This window comes from Callorhinchus milii, unplaced genomic scaffold (genome assembly GCF_018977255.1).
Source record: "Callorhinchus milii isolate IMCB2004 unplaced genomic scaffold, IMCB_Cmil_1.0 Scaffold5, whole genome shotgun sequence".
NCBI classification, from domain to species: Eukaryota; Metazoa; Chordata; class Chondrichthyes; order Chimaeriformes; family Callorhinchidae; genus Callorhinchus; species Callorhinchus milii.
In genome coordinates, this window is record NW_024704746.1 from 16,655,778 (window position 1) to 16,676,014 (window position 20,237).

Below are 20,237 nucleotides of genomic sequence, written 5' to 3' on the forward strand. Positions count from 1 at the left end.
GCTCTCTGTCGGGTTTAAATGACCAAAACAATACCATGCAACATTCTAACAGACAGTTACCATTCAAACGAGTATTCAATCAAGTTTGCAGGTTCCCTGATCGTGATGTTATTACTGCCACACCTCCCCTGTAGGTGTAAATATGATAAGTACAATTTCATCTTGTCTTCTAATTGAAAAATCCTGATTTGAGAGCTATCAGCTTTTCATTTAAAACAACATAAAGCTGTTTTGTTGCAGTTTACATTCACAAAACATTTGTTATATTGATAAATGGAAGCATTTTGAATATTTTGACATCTCCCAAAAGAGTAATAACTACAAAAATGTACCTGTAGTACTGATATCCTGTTTGAGATCAGATCATTTTGATTTATAAATTACTATACAAATATAGGTATTGATGAATTTTGCACTGATCAAACAGGTAATGGAACAATTAAAACATTCAAATATCTAGTCTGCACCAAGTATTTACAGGTTTGGTATGTTTGATGTTGGGTAAACCTGCTTCAATTTGTCCCACAAATCTCAACTGCAATCACAGAAGAACACTACCTACTGCACCACTGTAAATTTCCTATTACAGACATTCTATAATTCCACTGAATAAGATTGCCAAATGTTTCATTGCCAACATTGCCACAGTGAACTTGAATTACTACCTCAAAATCTCAGAAGATTTATGATTTATCAAATGGTTTTAATATCTATCTGAATTAGTTTTGATGAGCGGTTATATTTAGAGTGGGTTCCACAAACCGCCTCTGTGTAACTGAACAACTCACCATCAGAGAGGTTAATAATTCAGTACTCTGTTTTGAATGCACTTAAACCACTAGGTGGTGTTTTGTTAACACAAATGTAGAACTTCCTTTAGCCAATTAGTTCATCTGATATTTTTCATGAAGCATATCCAGACTTAATGATGGTGTGGATATTTTTGTATTACTGTGGTAATTTAAAATGGCAAGAGACCATGTTTCACAAGGCTACATTTTGGTCTTATACAATCATACACAATAAATTTGTTTATCATCATGGTTAACAAATCCTCATAAATGTTCTAAATTGTTTTTAATCAATCAAATAATCTCAACAAGGGCCACCTAATTTCTTTTTAAAAAGTGAAATTGGGTAATCTGATGGGACTATCATGGTCATCTCAAACAAATCTACAAAAGTAAGATACTATTCCTAGCAAACTCAGGATTATATTATTCACACCGTTGCAGTATGCAAGAATCTTGAGTCTTTTAATCACATTGTATGCAATATCCATATACAACAATTGTTACTGGATATCAATCAAGAGCGGTTCAAACTTCACCTTCCTAAGGCCAACTTTAGTAGTTTAACTGCTGGGGTATCTAGTTGTTCATAAAAAATGGTAGGTGACACAGTTTTGGTATGCTGCAATATCTTCAAGGGGAAGGAGCAAGTGATGATCAAGGTAAAGAAACAAACTTGAATTCCTGAAAAGGAAAAGAAACCTTGTATTGAACCATTTATCAGAAAATATATATCATAAGCATGCAAGATGGCTGTTGCAAATTATGAAAGCAGAAAATAACTAATTCCTGCACAAATTGACAATCAACCATATGTTTTGGAAGTTTGATTTGCCAGAATTAATAGACAAAAAGATCAAAATCATTTAAATAGTATAGGGATCAGGTTGGGAGTTTCATATTAAAAAAGGTTGAATTCCATGGGATCTTCAATTTAACATCTCATGCAAATAATGGCATTGCTGACAATAGAGGACTCCCATTACCATGAGGAGTATCAGTCTAGACTATGTCTCAAAATGGGTTGTGAATTTACAATCTTCTGACCTAGAGGCAAAAGTATTCAAGATCAAAAAAAGTTATTTAGTCTTACACATTTTAATTAATGAAATAGCTATTTAGTTTTGAATGCAGTTTGTTTACTTTGGACAAAACACCAGGTCCCACCCAATTCTATTGTAAGCTATTCTAAATATGAATGTTAATCTGGATATTAATTTAGTCTAGATTTTTTTGTTCTGAGTGAAAATGCCCACTTTTTTTTAAGTGAGTACATATTACAGCATACAAGTTAGGAGCATTGTTGTATCATTGTTGTCCTCTCACTTGTTTTCAAATCCCTTCATGCCCTCACACCTCCCTACCTATCCATATTTGCTTACCCCCCATACTCCACCACCCACTGCCTCCGCTCGGCTGGTTCTGGCCTCCTGTTCGTCCCTCATCCCCTCCATTCCACCATCAGTGTCAATGCTTTCAGCCACTACGCCCCAAAACTGGAACTCTTTCCCTCAATCCCTCCGTCTTGCCCCCTCCCTCCCCACTTTCAAATCCTGCCTAAAGACCTTCCTTTTTGATCATGCGAACGGTCAACTCCCCCACTTCCTCTCCCCCTGGGTCAGACTCCGCCACTGTCAAGTGCACCGGGACGCTCCCCCTCATGAAGGGCGCTATATAAATGCAAGTTGTTGTATGTTTGATTATATATAACCACATAAAATTGATTAGTTCAACGTAATTGTTAACTTCTCACTTAACAAGGGTTGATAAGAATACATCCTGGTTCCATAATCACAGAGATTAAGGATTCCATTTGAGGAATTTAAGCAATCAACTCTAAACAAATATTTTAACCCTAACATATTTCTCTACTGAAGAGATATATTTAGATGCTGACAAAGAACTCAACCTGTCAATAGTTACATATTTATATACAGTATTTAGCATTAGTAGCTAGCCTGATGAAGTAAAAGAAATTTACTTTATGCTTCAATCTGTTTTGAGTAATAAAAAGAGCAGAAAGATAAAACATGCTTTTACTGCATTTCAATGTGATTGAAGGTCAAGGACTGTTGTTTAAACAGGCAAATTATTAAGAACATTCGCTTGGATGCTGCAAAATACTGTATTGATTGCACTGTTAGTTTTTATACTGTAATGTAAATAAACAATATTAATTTATTTTGAAAATCGATTCTAAATATTACTGAAACAATCACTGTAGTTTCCCATATGAAGTATTTTACAGCCAGAAAGAATTCTCAGTAACTACAAGGTATGATTAAAGAAGATACAGATTTATGATAGATTACAGTGCAACAATATAAGGTTTCAACTGTGAGAACCAATCTGTTTAGTCTTGATTCCAAACTGATTAGTACTGGTAATAGTCAGAAAAGCACGTTATAAAATCAATGATTTGTGAAAATAATCCATGATCAATAGAAGTAGATTAGTAGGAAAGTAAACAATTTAGGAAACATTTCATATTTCCACTACATATCTAGAGAAACACAGCTATACATAGTACTTAATATGAACTTAAACTGATTTTCATTCCAGTGGGGAATTTTCCCCATAATGGGTCTATTTCATATCGGCACTCAGCCAGGCTGGTGGCTTGATTACTGGCATAGGTCTATAGGAAGAATTTTAGATGTAGTCTGGCTATGCTATGGATTCTTCATTTTGACTCACTTTCCTCTCATTTTGTTTCTTGTCAGCCAGGTATCTTAACACACGAAAACCCATCACCATACTTAAGAATTTAGAAAACAATCTAAAACAACAACAAAATTACATTTGTATAGCGCCTTTCACGTCGGGAGGACGTCCCAAGACGTTAGACAGAGTTACGGACTCAAGCTGAGGGTCGGGGTGGGGGAGGGACGAGGGCAGGGCGGGGGAAGCAGGGAGATCGAAAGCACGGTCGAAGAGGAGGGTCTTGAAGGTGGAGAGGGAGGGGGCGAGACGGAGGGACTGCGGGATGGAGTTCCAGACGGTGGGTGCAGAGTGGCGGAAGGCCCGCCCGCCAATCGTGGGGCGAGCAAGGCAGGGGATGTGAGGCAAGCCGGAGCCCGCTGAGCGGTGGGAACGAGCAGGATGGTAGGGGGTTAGGAGGTTGGAGAGGTAGGGGGGAGCAAGACCGTGGAGGGCTTTGAAGATAAGGACCAGGATCTTGAATTGTATCCTCTGTGTGATGGGAAGCCAGTGGAGTTGGGCAAGGATGGTGGTGATAGGGTCACGGAGCCAAGTGCGGGAGAGGACACAGGCTGCAGAGTTGGGGGACGGCAGAGCGGGCCATGGCGCAGATGTGGAGTAGAAAGGATAGTTGAGGGTCAAACAAGACCTCAAGGTTCTGGACTGGCTTAGCAAGATGGTGTGTGCAACCATGGATGGTGATGCTGTCAGCGCCTGAGGTGAGGAGGCACTGATGGGAGCCAATCAGGAGAGCCTCGGTCTTGTTGACGTTCAACTGAAGAAAGTTAGCTCTCATCCAGGACTTGATGTCTGACAGACATTCTGTCAGCACAGCAGTGGTGCTGGAGTCAAGTGTGGAGGCAGAGAGGTAGAGTTGGGTGTCATCCGCATACATGTGGAAGTTGATTCCATGTCTGTGAATGATGTCACCAAGAGGGAGCAAATAGATGTTGAAGAGGAGGGGACCAAGGAGAGAGCCCTGAGGAACGCCGAACGAGATGGTTCGGGGGCTGGAGGAGAAGCCGTTTGAGGAGATGAAGTGCAGGCAGTGTGAGAGGTATGATCTGAACCAATCAAGGACAGCGCCGTGGAGGTTGAGGTGAGAGGAAAGGATAGAGTGGTTGATGTTGTCAAAAGCAGCAGAGGTCAAGGAGGACGAGGAGGGCAGAGGGAGCCCTGGTCGCAGATAGACAGAATGTCATTTGTCACTTTTACCAAGGCGGTTTCTGTGCTACGGGTGGCACGGAAGTCCGATTGGAGGGGTTCAAGAAGGGAGTGGCAGGAGAGGAAGGAGCGAAGCTGAGAAGCAACAACTCGTTCCAGGACTTGGAGAGCAAGGGGAGGTTGGAGATGGGGCAGTAGTTAGGGAGTAGAGAAGGTCCAGGGAGGGTTTTTTAAGGATAGGAATGATGACAGCAGTTTTTAAAGGGGTGGGAACAGTATCAGAGGACAGGGAGTGGTTAACAATGTCAGTGAGTAGAGGGGCAAGGAGGTGGAGCTGGGAGGTAAGGAGGGGTTAGGGTGGGGTTGAGGGAGCAGGTGGTGCGTTTCATACGGATTATGGTGGTGATGAGAGAGGAGGGTGAGACGGGTTCAAAGGTTTGGAGGGAGGGGTGGTAGGGGCTGGGGTGGGAGGAGGAGATGGGGAGGGATAGCAGTTGCAGTGGCAGCTGAGCGGATTCCCTCGACTTTGGATTTGAGGAAGTCCAGCATCGCCTCGCAGTTGACATTTGAGGTGAGAATGGGTGAGGCATGAGAGGGTGGAATGGAGGAGTCGGTTCATATGGAGAAGAGGAGCCCGGGGTTGTCCTTAGCCTTCAAGTTTGTCTTGGGAGTAGAACAACGATTTAACAGAGACGAGGGCGGAGTGGTAGGATTTGACATGATCCAGTCAAATCTGCTGGTGGACAGTTAGGTTTGATTTAAGCCAGGTGCTCTCAGCGGAACGCGTCTGGGCTTTAAGGGAGCGGAGGTGGCTGGTGTACCAAGGAGATTTGCGTGAGTAGGAGACAATTTGGGAAGAGAGGGGAGCAAGGGAATCAAGAGTGGAGGAGAGGGAGCTGTGGAGAAGGATGACCGAAGATGATAGGTCAAACTACATGTTTTTGTTTGTCAGTATGGTGCTCGGACTTTTCACAGAGGGATGCCCAATGACTAGCTCATAAACAGGCCAGGTTATCTAAGCCATTATCAACATTGCTCTGGAATACTTCAGTCTCAGGAATTAGATTCCTGCAATCACCACAGAGGAGTGACTTTAGTCATTGACAGTCATGTTACCTTGGCACAATTTAACCCCAAAGCAACATTGCGTAAAATACATGAGTGCATTGCCAATTCCTTCTGACCTCAGTTGGACCCCTTGAGCTGTGGTTTCACCAGGTGCTTTTGAGCTTCAGCAGCAACTGGTTACCTATCTGCATACCAATCAAGGTAGGCACCATGCCATGGGTATACGTGCGTATGAACCTAGACTCCAGGTAACACCTTTTAGCAGCTGCTACCCCAAGCCAAGATATTCTTATCAGCTATTTCATGGACATCTGCCTTAAGCGTGGTGTTAGGATATACAAGAAAATTTGAAAGCCACTTGATTTTTTAAAGGTCCAAGTTAAATACCACATACCAGGCTTACTTGTTCCAACATGCTTAATTCAAGTCTCCCCTATGCAGCCATCTCCCCTTTTTGCCAGAAATCCACCTCACAGCCTGGTAGCTCAGTGCTGGATATCGGCAATGGCCTGTAAGAAATCCTTCCGTTGCATTTCCAGGAGCTCTGAACCGGCATTGAAACTTTAGGATCATTAAAAAGAGGAAAAGTGTCCTTCAACTGTTCTCAACACGCCTCTCTATTTACCATTTTTTTAAGTTTAAATAGTTTTCTTCGTTCCTGTCACTTTCAGTGTACTTCATGTGGCATTTAACCTTTAATGTGGTCATACTGTAGGCTGCCGGCTTGGGTGAGGTGGTGCGATGCAGATCTCACAATAAAGTCCAGTCCAGCCAATTTCCCTTTTAATGACATGCTCTGTTTCATGCCAAACGTGCACACATTTGCAACGTCAGAAATATCTGCAAGTCCTATACAAAACTGTGATTGGAACAGCACCACAGGAACTGCCAGCACTTAAGCCAGAACTCCATGTTTATGCCAAGAACACAAGAGCTGCAGCAGCTGCACCATTTTGTATCAGCCAAAATGTCCACACTGGAATACCAACAGCAAAACTTACACTCTACCTCGGTAACTCAGTTTCCCAAACAAAACTTAAAGGAGCAGTGCTGGCTAAGATGAAACCAGGACTTCATTACTGATATTTTCTTTTGCACATTTTGGAAATGTTAATATTTTCTCTTCAGAAGACACAAAAGAAAACTTCTGTGAAAAAAGGAACAGCATTACTGCCATTTTATATTTATAAACATTATAATAATAATAATAATCCTTGCATTTGATATAGCGCTTTTCACGTTGGGAGGACGTCCCAAAGCGCTTCACAGAACATTCTACATTTCCAAACAATTGTCTCGAGCCCAGCTTTCTGGTCCCGAACCAGGCGGGTGACAAGTTTATCCCCATGCCATTATATGGTGAACAAGGATCGTGCCAAGCTTTAGATGAAAGAATTACTGAAAATTGTCAGTATGAAAGAATTTCCAAAAATGGTCAACGCTGGATTGTATCCCAGTAATTCTCCAAGTCTTTATGCGCTATCAATAAGCTGAAAAGTCAAATATGTTTTGTTTTACCCTCAATTCTTGGTCCTTGTCCATACATCCTTTCTTTTTTTCTTATTCCACTTTATTGATCTAATTTTCTCCAGCCCACAATCTACGCTATTTAGATTCCAGTTTACCACTGCTGCTCCATTCCCGCCACTCCTCCCACCATTGTAGGCAGATCCTTCAGCTACCACTCCCATCTTCTGAACTTACAAAACCACTTTGCCTGGCTACTTCTTTGCCAGTTACAAAAAATCGCCCAACCATTCCAATTCCTAAAATAGTGTCTACTGCTCCCTTTATTAAATTACATTGACTTTATGTAAATGATACGACAGTAGAGTATATGCAAGTCGTTGTGAAAGATCTGCTGTTAGTACATTTACTGCACTTTGTCATTCTGCCACTTATAAAATTATAAAATAGTCAGAGGGAATATATCCGTCAAGACATCCTGGTTTTGATAACTTTCAAGAAATTAGTTTTAAAAAAAAACCATTCAGCTACGATGCTTCAGGACACTTTAAATTCCTAAAGCAAAGAGCAGGGACGAGGACGGACATCAGTTCCACAAAATTAACATCCCGCGTCAACAAAAACTGCTTCTTTCCCCCAAATCATTCGCCAGCAGTTCTATCCCGGTTTCCGAACGCGGCCCGTTGAATGTTTATATAAAAAAAATACCAACTCCGTCCAGAGGGTGATGATTTATTTACTCCAAGCAACTGTGTCATTTACAATAATCCATTTGGGTCGGGTCGGGAATAACAGTCAAGGATGCAGTCAGTGTCGCTCCCTTTCGCCCACAAAACGAGCAGTCGATTAATTCACTTTACAGTGCAATCTGCGAAGCGCTTTGAGACGTCTCGAAGACGTGATAAATGCAACGATTATTATTATTATTATTATTATTATTATTCTCCCCCCCACCCCCATAATATCCAATTGACATCAGAAACGCAAAACAACCCTCTTTTCTGGTCCTGTAACGCACAATCAATCCTGTGTGGCCCAGTTGCTGGCCCGCTGGAGGCCAGTCGAGGAAGTTACAGTTTCAACTCAATTCACGGGGGAAGGCGAGGTGAGGGTGAGGGGGGGAAACAAATCCTAAAAATAACTTGAAACGTTATCAACAAAAACAGAGGCGGCGCGTTCGTCCATTCGTCCGCCCCACCGTCTGCCTGCGCGGCAAGTAGTCCCCAACCCATCCCCTGGGGGGGAGAGACAAGCGACAATAACGGTATAACTGGTTTAAAAAAAAGTCTTATACAAGGATTACCTTCGCCACTTCTCGCTATAAATATACGCTGTGGTAGTTGAGGGGGAGTGGATGGGGGAAGGAGGGAGAGGCGGGTTGAAGGATTGGAGCGCAACCTAACTTACTGCCTGCCATCAGCTCCCGCCTCCTCTTCCTTTCACGTCCGTCCCCGCCGTCGGCGGCGGCGGCGGCTCTTCAGCGGCGAGCACCACCTCCGCGCTCGCAGGGTTTCGTCACTTCCGGCATCAAGTTGGGTTGCGGTGGCTGCGTGAAAAAAAAAGTGTCCGTTGGTCTCGCGCGTCAGAGGAGCCTCGGCGGGTGAGGTGAGGGGGTTCGCGAGCGTCGAGACCTGCAACCGTCCAACCGTCAGTCAGCCTGCGGGGCGGTGCAACCTCTCTCTCTTTTTTATATATATATATATATTCCCCCCTCCCCTCCTCCTCCTTCACCACCATCTCCTCCTTCCCCCCCCCCCCTTCCTCCTCCTCTTTCTTTTTCTTCTTCTTCTCCTTCTCCCTCCTCCTCCTCCTCCGAGCAAACAGACGAGTTCAACATTGAGTCTCCTCAGTCAGCCGTGTCTTCCGAAGGATGGGAAACACTGCGACAGCCAAAAAGGGCAACGAAATTGAGAGCGGTGAGTGTGCGATATGGTCAGAGAGAGAGAGAGAGAGAGACGGAGACGGTCGGCGAGAGGGAGGGAGGGTTGGGCGGCTCGGGCTCGGGCTCATTCATTCTCTTCCTTCGCCTGTGGGTTTTTTTTTAATAACAATCCCATTGCCAGTCGGGTTTGGGCCTAGTGCAGCCAGGCTCGGCCGGTAAACGCTGCCCAACCCCTGCCCGGGATGTAGTCGCAATTTTAAGGGACGTTTCCATCCGTTCGAGACTGTGGTTGTGTGGTTATTGTCTGTCTCTCTCTGTGCGTTTTCTGTCTCTCCCCTTCTCCGCGCGGGGCATTTCCCGAGTTGTTTCAGAGACTGTGGCGCTTGTTTTGTTTTGGAGAACGGGCTGGTTGGTGTTTGTTTGTAAGGTGTAAACAGTGGAAATAATGGATGCAAATTTGAGTGAGGCCTCCGCCGCAGACTGGACCAACCAGCAGAGGGTTTAGGCTGCTTCACGCTAAGTTTTTTTTTATATTCCGCTTTAATTTTAATATGCGGTTGGTAAATGGCCTCGGGTAGAAAATGAAAGAAGCAATGGAGTTTGTTACTTTTCTCCGCTCAGTTCAGTGGTGTGATTACTTATTGGAAAACTTCAGTATTTTGCCAAGATGTCAAATATTTCAACATGGGATTTGGAAATGCACTGAATTTTTGCTTTTTATACTGTATTCATTGCATAAATTCTACAGTATTATAGCTGCCACTTAATTTTCTGGATGCTATTAATCCATCTAAATGTCCAGTGACCGTTTAGGAGGTTGAACTTTTACAGAACATACATAATTTCAGACGACAATAGCCATGTGCAAAAAGTTTTATGTCTTCATGCTACACCATGGAAAGCAGTAAGTCTAGCTTTTTTGCATAGTTTTTATCCAATGCACTACTTGTAAACAAGTCATACATTGGTCCTTAGTAAGTATATTTTGTTAGATCATTGTATAGAATATCTTGTGAACTATGTTCTGAAACTTTTTGCGAATGTTACACGAACATTAAACCTGTCTAAATGATGACAGAATGGTCTTCTGCAGAAATAGGAAGTAGTTACCTCATCTTTCAGTATATTTTGTAATGTTAGTTTTTGTTTTGTGCAATTATTATGGACTTTGAAGACTTTAGAGGAAATAATGTGTAATATGTATTACGTAAATAGTGCTATTAACTGTTATCAAATCCGTTAGTTGTTTAGTTATGTGCTTTTTGGTTTCTACTTTTAAGATTTTATCTCCTGTGCGACATTGTTATAAAAATACAAACCATAAATCATAATCTAACTAAATAACTTCAATCTAATATTGCAATTATAATAAAGTAACTAATATTATTGTGTTTAATAAGTTCTCATCCATCTATATATGATGTCCTGGAGTATTATTTAATATAATTGTGCATATTATAATAGATTGCACACAAGTCCACTCAAAGAAAAGTGAGACCCTTAATAACAAGAATAAATCCTTGAATTTGATATCGTGCTTTTTAGGTCTTGTAAAATGAATTGACTGTATATTTGTGGGTAAAACCTGGTAGTGTGTTTCTAGGTTTTTCTTGACTTAAGTATTTCTTGATCTATGCATTTTATACAAATTTTAAAACTTTTTTTTAATTTAGCACAAATGTGCCATGCCGTAGTGCTGCAAAGGTGTGTGATACAATGAGACATAGACAGATAAGAGCCGCATGGAAATTAGAAGGTCCTGTTGCAAAGCAATTTGTAAAACACACTACTGATCGAACACAGACTTACCTAGACTAGTGTGAACATTCAGGGACTGCTTCTCAATGGCCCAACAGTTTATGGTTTGGTTGACACTGCTGTACTTTATGCAATTTGAGGATTTGTAATTTATGAGCAATAAAAATCTTAATGATATTTGAGAAATTAGTGTTTAAAATTATGAACGGATTTTATGAGAATGGCATAAATAATTCATTTCCATGTTAGTGACTCCATAACGAATAGGCATAAATATGATAGCCACCAGCAGATCTAAAAGAGTTTAGGAGAAATTTCTTTATGCAGAGGGGTAGGGAGAATTTGAAGCTCACTGCCAGAAGCTGTGGTTGAAGCAGAAAGTGGCAATGCATCTCTGAGGAAACTTGATGGGGTAGAATGGAATAGAGAGATATGAAAGGGGGATACGTATGGATGGCGGTTTATGTATGTACTGGCACGTTTGGGCTGAATGGCCTGCTTTGGTGCTACACAATTAAGTATATGTGCTTGTATTACCATCCATTTTAAATATCAGTTTATTTAACTGAAGATCAACGCTTGGTTAAACTCGCTGTGCATTGTATGATCATTAATTATCTGATGAAACTTGTTGAGGGCTAAAGAAACTTGGCTGTTGACAAGTAACACAACTTATTTGTTGCACAAAAATAGTGAAAATGCAACTGCTACAGTGATAAAGTATTTTTAGGGATTAACGGATTGCAGAGGTATGCTTCAAGCTATTTTACTGGTTCAAGCTAGACATTGTATCCTATAATTTAAATACTTAGTTATTAACTTTTTTATTGGAACAGTCAAATTGTTTGCTTGGTTAGTCTAGTAACTTAGAAAAGACTGCGGCTCTTGGTGCTTGTGTCTTAACTGACCTAAACAGTAATTTAAATTGGTTTTCATTGAATGACCGTGAGACCTCCTTGAACACCGAAAAAGACCATGAGAGAACTTTCATTTGCAACATTAACTGGAGTGAGTGCAGTCTACCAGTTAATAAGTACAGTGAATGTTTTCTTCATGTCATGCATATTAGTTCATTAATTAATTTCAGGTTCAAATGTGATGCTTTGAGAGAGTGAAGGAAACAATTGTAGTGTGACGCTATCTTGCCAGACCCGGTTTAGTGCTTGTAATGTATACTGTAGACAACGACAAAATTACATTTGTAGGACGCCTTTCACATCAGGAGGACGTCCTAAAGCGCTGAACAGTCAGGTGTCAGGGCCCGAGCATAGGGGAGGGATGGTGTAGTCGTGAGGGAAGGCAGAGAGGTGGGAGGGAGACCAAAGGCACGGTCGAAGAGAAGGGTCTTGAGACTAGCCTTGAAGGAGGCAAGGGAGGAAGCGAGGCAAAGGGACTGTGGGATGGAGTTCCAGAGTGTGGGGGCAGAGAGGCTGAAAGCCCAGCCACCGATGGTCGGGCGGGAGACATGGAGCAGGCCGGAGCCTGATGAACAGAGGAAGCAGACAGGTTGGTAGGGAGTCAGCAGGTCAGAGAGGTAGGAGGGGACAAGGCCATGAATGGCCTTAAAGGTGAGGACGAGGATCTTGAACTCGATCCTCTGGGGGATGGAGAGCCAGTGGAGTCAGGTGAGGGTGGGAGTGATGGGATCACGGAGCCTGGTGCGTGAGAGTACATGAGCTGCAGAGTTTTGGATGATCTGCAGCTTGTGAAGGCTCGTCTTATACTGGAAAGTATCAACCAGCCAGCTCTCTGGACTAAAACATGGCCATCTTTCAGTTTACAGTTGACATAATTTCCTGTGTGTTGACCTGATATTACTTCCTGCGTACTGCAAATGTATGCTACACTTTTGATATCAATTCATGAAAGAAGCAATGTCGTGGTTGCTTGCCTATAGTGACTTAATAAGTGATGTCAGGCAACCCGATGACCTGCAAGGTTGTAAGGTGGCCATTTTTTTTCATGCTTCATTTTACCATGGGCTCTACGTTTATGGACCCAGACCATCATGATTGAACTGGGTCGCCCTGAAGAAAAGAGAGGAAAAACTTGCATTTTTACAAACCTTGTAACTTTAATGTCTCCAAAAGTGTCTAAAAAGGGTTGAACTGTTGTGTAGGAATTGTTTTTGTAGGCAAACGTGCTAGCCATTTTACACAAACGGTGGAAAGAGCCATGGGGTGAATAATTTGGAGATGGAGGTAATGCTGTCAATTTTATTTTCACTATGATTTTTATGGTTTTAGGTTGTGACATTGGCCAGGCTAGTTTTGTCACATTGCAAATGACACAACCTGGAATGAAACTTAAACATGCTAAAGAATTGTTAAAAAAAATTGAGGTATCACCCTGTGAAACATCTGGCCAATGTATTTGAAGTCACTGTTCAATCCCTCCAGGTAGATGTTGCACGCCTGCGAGGCATCAACAAAAGACTGTAAAACAGGGATGCCTTTACAGAGGCTCGCTTTATAGAAAATAACATCCACATCTTCACTAGCAGGTAGTATAATAGTACAACTAGGGAGATGATGAACTGTATAGCACATCAGTTAAAGTTTGGGGGGAGAGTGGAGAAAGTTGGGAAGTTAGTATTTATCTTACATATGTTATGCTTTTGACATAACCCTATAAATAAGTCTACTTTTATTTAAAAAAAAGTTGACTATTCATTTTGTCTGCTGGTTTGCCTTTAATTAGGTAAGTTTGGATTTATAATAATAATCCTTGCATTTGATATAGCGCCTTAACATGTCATTGAGACATCTCAAAGTGCTTCACAGACTATATTGTAAAGTGGATTGACTGTATACCTTGTAACTGGATTGTGGGCGAATCACGGCAGCCAATTGCGCACAGCAGTGTCCCACAAACAGTCGTAGTTTAAGTGACCAAAACATTTTTTCACGTAATTTCCTGTGTGTTGTCCTGATATCACTTCCTGAGTACTGCAAATGTATGCTACACTTTTGACATCAATTCATGAAAGAAGCAATGTCGTGGTTGCTTGCCTATAGTGACTTAATAAGTAATGTCATACCTCTGGAGAGTGATCCGCCAATCGACTAACAAGCCTAGCAGTAAGTAGGAACCCTAAGGTTTCATCCCACCCAGGAATTGAACGCAGGTACAACAACAACAACAACAACAAGATTCCATTTATAAAGCGCCTTTCACGTCAGGAGGACGTCCCAAGGCGCTGAAGGTACTCCCATCACGAAAGGTGAGCGGGCTAACCACTACTCTATGGGCTCCACATTTTTTTTAAGAAAACAAACTTGAATTTGTTACAGTGCCTACAACGTACCAAACTGCTCACAGGATTTTTTTATGGTGAAATGCAATGACTATTGTAGGCAATTGTGGCAGCATCCAGCAACGTCCCACAAATAGCCATGAAGGTGACCAAACAATTTTACCTTGGAAGATTGTTGACCAGGATGCCAGGAGAAACTTGCTTTTTTTTTCAAATAGTACCATTAAAATCTTTTAACATCCTCCTGAACACGCATTAATGGGACCTTAGTTAGGGTCTCATCCGAAGGTTAGCATCTCTGACAATGAAGTGCTCGCACTGTATTGCATTGGAGGGTCAGCCTGCGCTGTGAGCTTGAGGTCCTGACCTGCTCTTGAACCCTACATGGACAGGTCTTTGAAGATAGCAGGACAGGCTGATAGAGCTGTTAAACGTAGCATTTGGGATCCTTGGCTTTATAAATCGAGGCATAGAGTACAAAAGCAAGAAAGTTCTGCTGAACATTTACAAGTCACTGGTTAGGCCTCAGTTGGAGTATTGTGTCCAATTGTGAGCACCACACTATAGGAAGGATATCAAGGACTTGGAGAGGGTGCAGAGGATATTTACCAGAAGGGTACCAGGGATGAGGAACTTAGTTATGTGAAGAGACAAGAGAAGCTGGGATTGTTCTCCTTAGAGAAGGTTAAGGGGAGATTTAACATAGGTGTTCAAAATTATGAGAGGTTTTGATAAGAGTAGATTTCCACTGACAGGTGGGTCAGGAACCCGGGATATAGATTTAAGATAATTGGCAAAAGAACCAGAGGGGAGATTAGGATAAATTGTTTTACATAGAGAGTTGTTATGGTCTGGAATGCACTGTCTGAAAGGGTTGGAAACCGATTCAACAACAACTTTCAAAAGGGAATTGGATAAGGAAAAATAAGGTACTTGAAAAGGAAAAAAAATGAAGGATATGGGAAAAGAGTAGGAGTGGGACTGATTGGGTAGCTCTTCCAAAGAGCCAGCATAGGCACGATGGGCCGAATGGCCTCCTTCTGTGCTGTAATATTCTATGATTTTTCTATGAACACACTTTTTCACTCTGAGGCAAGAGTGCTGCCAACTGAGCCAGATCGACACCTGTACAGGAATCATTTGTTTGACAGTTTTTCATATTTTCAAATGATTAATTTATGAAGCAAATGGTAAATACAGTGTATGCAGAATTGAAGTTAGAATAAACACACTTCAGGATTTTGTAGATCATTTCATTTGATGTATAAATATTGAAAACATTTGTGAATGTTATCATTGCTGAAGAAGCTTTCCTAAAGTTGCTTCACTTTCTGGTGTTAAAAGTAAATGCAACCAAGGAAAATGAAGGTCTATAATGGAAACTAAATTTGAAATCTTGGTAAAACTTAGATGTAAAGTACAGAGTTACTTAACAGTTAGCAGTTACAAGGTTCAGATTTCATCATTAAAATGCCTCTGGAATAATAAAACTGCCATTAAAGGATAATAAGAGTGGATTTTATTTGTTTATATTGCAGTGATTGCAAGTACAATACTTCAGCTTGTAAGTTGCAATATTGACCATAAACTATTGGGGCAAGTTGGGTATATGTTCTGTAAAGTTATCTTTTTTGACTATACTATTTCTGTCGTATAATGCTACTTTGATCAACTGATCTATTACTTTATAAAGAAAATGGGGCAGATGTTTTTTGATTATAGTTGCAAATTCATTTAGTAACTTGTAAATTATTAGTCCACATTTACAATATTGTGCCCAGTTTTGGTCACCCAACTTTAGGAAGCATACAGAGAAGATTTATTAGAATGATGCCAGGGATGAGTACTTTTGACCAATAAGCAGAGAATCAAAGAAACAATTAAACTTTCCCCCCATATCATAATTTGAATGACATCTATCGTGTCTCTCCTCAACCTCGCCTGTTCCAATGAAAATAGGCCTCTATTCAACTTAATTATTTTTTTATCCACCTAATGCTATCTTCGTGTTCAGCGTATTTGTTGCACTAGGTTAAGGAAAATAAAACGTGTCATCTAACATAATTCAATTGAGGGGACGTAGCCCTTAATGTAAATTGCTAAAACTGTCATCTTGCTATTTAATGTCTTCAGTCACATGATTGCTAATCTTGTAATTTATTGCCACTTGCCAACGACCTCTATTGTTCAAAAAGAAAAAAACATGGAGAAAATGCCTTTTGCTAAAATTACTTCCTTCCCCCAATTTTTGGAAAATTAAGACAATTTCTGTCTAGTAGAAAGTTGCCTCGTAAAAGTTATTTCAATCTTAACATACTCTTCCCTTCCCCCCCAGAAAACACAAGTTGATATGAATTGGGCTTCTCCAAAACATTTGAGGCTAGTATGGATGACCTGTGTCTATGCTTTGTTGCATGTTTGTTGACACTCTCATAGAAAAAGTCAGGGGCTGGTGAGCAGAACATGCAATGACAGGGCGGATAGTGAAAACATGCATACCTCTTACCATGCAGCAGACTATTTACTAATGTTGAGTAGTTTCAATAAAATAAAATCCATTTCCAAATAAGGGGGAGGTAAGCAAGTGGGGTCACCTTTGAGCTAAACTGGCCCCAAGGTGACAAGCATGGGGTCGGAATTGAGTCAACCCTCTCTGGTGGTCTATGTTTTCTGGTTCCTAAGCCAGGTGGGTCTGCAATACTTCAAGGTTTTGATAAAGGAATTATTGATGCTGGGAATTCCCGAGCATCTTAGAAGCAGCAAATTCGAAATACAAAAGATCCAAATATACCATTGCATTCAATGTTTTTTCTCTGGTGTCCGCTTTACATAAAATGCTATTTTACTAGGGCTTTTTTTTAATTATAAAGTCTACACTAAATATACCAATCTTGACCAGTTTCCTGAATATGACACTGTGACTATCATTATTTTAAGATTTAAGATTTTTAAAAAATGATTTTTTTATATTTAAACAATTGATTTGTTTTTTTTCTCTGGCACTATAACTTTGAAGTAACTTTACTCAAACTATTAAAAAGCTAATTTCATAATCTATGTCTACTTGAGATGGCTCAAATGTACTGAAAAGAGTGAGATTTTTGTTTGTATAGTTTGTGTGAAATCGAAAGCAATTACTTAGTAGTTACTTGCCAGTTAAATATGAATTTGTAAATGGAAAGGTTGACGAGATATTCAGAACTTGTGTTGCTTTAGATGAGTGGGACCATAGAAATGAACACAGAAGAAGGCCATTCGACCCATTGTGCCTATTTTGGTCTTTGAAAGAGTAATCCATTCAGTCCCGTTTATCTGCCTTTTTTCCATACTCATGCAAATTACTCCCTTTTAGAAATCTATTGAGCTCCAATTTGAAAGCTAATATGTAATGTGACTTTAAATGCTAGCAGTCAATTATGTTGAATCTTTATTTCAATAGGGAGCCAAGTATATTTATATTAAAATGGTTCAACTGATATCTATCATTCAGAAAGTTCAGATCAGAAGTATCATGCATAGGAAGCTGCACCAGTTAGACACAGCAGTGGTTAACTTAATTGCACTGTAGAAATTAGTTTCCTATGGTGTGGCTTTTAGCACCTGTTGATAAAGTTTCTGCAACCCTGCAGTGTAAAGGACTCCCACAGTAGTTTACTACCCAGGATATACTATTGCTGTTATAACAATGTAAAAATAATTACCCAACCATATACAACCAAATATAATCTACTGGAATTAATGAATATTTCTGTACAATAAAACACTATTCTAATATTGAGCATTTTCACTGTTGAATTATTACAGTTTGTTTGTTCTCCTATTTGTCATTGAAGATAGACTTGTCATTAGATATCCTTCAGAGGATAAACATAATTAGGAGCTTTAAAGGCTTGACGTAATTGGTTGTAATTTCTAATTTGTGTGCTCACATCTAATGCATGATTTGTAGCCTCTGTCAGTCATTCATTCTACCTGTAGTGATACTACAATAACAAACTTTTGAAAGCATGTTTTAATTTCCTTTTTAGCTGTTTGACTATTACATTAGGTAACCTTTCTGTGGAGTGATCTGATCTGTTTGAACTCTCTTGATTTGTTTCTGACTAAGTTTATATGCACGCTTTTACTCTGTATTGATGCAAAATGTAGCTGTGCATTTATAGTGGTTGTGTATATAGGTCTGCTAGCGGTTGCCTCTTGCTTAAAAATGGAAGTAGGTGGAGCAAAGTTGTCAGTATATTGCAAAGGTTTCTGTTTTCAGTCCAGTTGCTGTTGGAAATGATTATTAATTGCACCATTTAAAAATGAAAACAAAGGCTTTGTTCAGTAAATTAAGTGTTCTTTTTATGAAAAATAAAAGCTCCTTTTACTCTACAAAATGTTCATCAACATTAATGCATGATTTCTGTGATGAACTTGTCTGCTTTGACATAACTTGAAAATGCACTTCACGCATTATTTGTTGATGTTAATCTAATCCATTTGAAAATCTCTTCACTTTCTCTTCACCAAACTTGTGGCATTTTCGGTTGTAGACTGACTCAAACTCTTCTGTGTACAGTAGTTTTAATTTGAACACACATATCACTGGGAGTGTTTTTTTCAAGATGCTCAAATGCATGCAATGCTCCAGGTGGAGCCTAATATAATGAAACAATAATGGCTGTCATTTTATTTGGTTATTCTGTTGCCATACATTGTGCATCTGATAAATCGAAGTTGTTGTTGTTATCCATTAGTTTTCCAATTATTGAGGTCACAGTCCAAAGTTGCTGGTAGAGACAAGGATATAGAGGCATATAATATACATAGTGGGATAGATAATTTAAACCTGGAATAAAATGTTAAAAGCAGCAAGACAAGAGCATACAGGTTCACAGTTGTAAAGTGTGGATTTAAGGCAGACAACTGGATTGTTCTCTTTTTTTTAAAAAGGAGAGTAGGAAAAAGTAGTATGGTTATGAGGACACTTAAGACTTAAGAAAACAAGATAAAACAATTGGTCCTACTTGGCTTTTAAAGACTATATTGATTTTCAGATAGTTTTGTAACTAGGATGGGGAGGAATAAAAAATAAATTTCTTTGAATTGTTCTAATTAGTTTGTAATTTGTTACCTTCAATGGCAGTTCAGATTCAAGTTTTGAGTTACTTTCTGAAACAAAAGATTATTATTAGTTGACCTTTATACAATATCAACAAATATGGTGTCAGTCTGGTTCAGTCGGTAACACTCTTGCCTCTAATGCAGAAAATTGTGGTTCAAGCTCCACTTCACAACTTTGAACTCGGCCTGGCTGATGCGCCAATAAAGTGTCTGTGGTGAGCTGCATCGTCAGAAGGACTATTATTTTGATGAAATGGTAAACTAAAGTCCCATCTGCCTGTTCAAGTGGACATAAAGATCCCATGATACTATTCAAAAAGATTTGATTTTTTTTTGATCCTTGCATTTGATATAGCGTTTTTCACGTCTTCTAAACGTCTCAAAGCACTTCACAGAATATACTGTAAAGCGAATTGACTGTACATTTGTGGGCGAAACGCGGCAGCCAATTGCGCACAGCAGTGTCCCACAAACAGTCGTGGATTGAATTGACCAATTTATTATTTTTTTCTTGAGGGATTATTATCAGACATGTGGAGTAAGGAAACTTGTCCAAGATTTCACCCTGCCGAGAATCAAACCCAGATCTGTCGCTTGTGAGGGGAGTGCTCTAACCACTGAGCTACAGGAACTATGGATGAGTTGGAAACTGGTAGATGGTAAAGCTGAAGAGGGCGCCCAGGAGGGTTTCTATTTGAAATTCATGACTGTTTGTTGGACGTTGATTCCTGTACGTAAACTGACTGCCATGTGCGCCTACAAAATACACAGTAAATTCTGTAAAGTGCTTTGAGATGTTGATATGTTGGTATGAAAGGTGCTGCAACAACAATGAATTGCATTTATATAGTGTCTTTATATAGCAATTTGAGGATGTCCCAAGGTGCTGGGCATTGAGAGGTTTGTACCCAAGCTGCTGGTTTGGATCAGAGAGTAGGGAGGGCAAGCGAGGGTGGAGGAAGCAAAATGACCAGACAAGTCAAAAAGGAAGATCTTGAGACTGGCCTTGAAGGAGGCAAAGTGGAGGGAGGGTTCCTGGAATGGA

The 20,237-nt window shown here is 40.3% G+C and overlaps 1 protein-coding gene and 1 long non-coding RNA gene across 3 annotated transcripts in view; one reads left to right on the forward strand and one right to left on the reverse strand.

Annotated features, from left to right (window-relative positions):
* Positions 1-1,039: 1,039 nt before the first annotated feature.
* On the reverse strand, positions 1,040-8,711 carry LOC103174711. Its single transcript, XR_487373.2, has 3 exons — positions 8,598-8,711; positions 6,118-6,284; positions 1,040-1,475 (listed from the first exon to the last, which is right to left on the reverse strand). It is a non-coding gene; the product is annotated as an uncharacterized LOC103174711 (long non-coding RNA).
* Positions 8,712-8,980: 269 nt separating this feature from the next.
* Positions 8,981-20,237, forward strand: part of prkacba (protein kinase, cAMP-dependent, catalytic, beta a) — a 52,753-nt gene continuing 41,496 nt past the window's right edge. For both annotated transcript variants that reach the window (XM_007887222.2, XM_007887223.2), the window contains exon 1: positions 8,981-9,106. In XM_007887222.2, the coding sequence (XP_007885413.1) occupies positions 9,061-9,106 (46 nt within the window). In that variant the 5' untranslated portion in view covers positions 8,981-9,060. The remainder of the gene's footprint in view (positions 9,107-20,237) is intronic.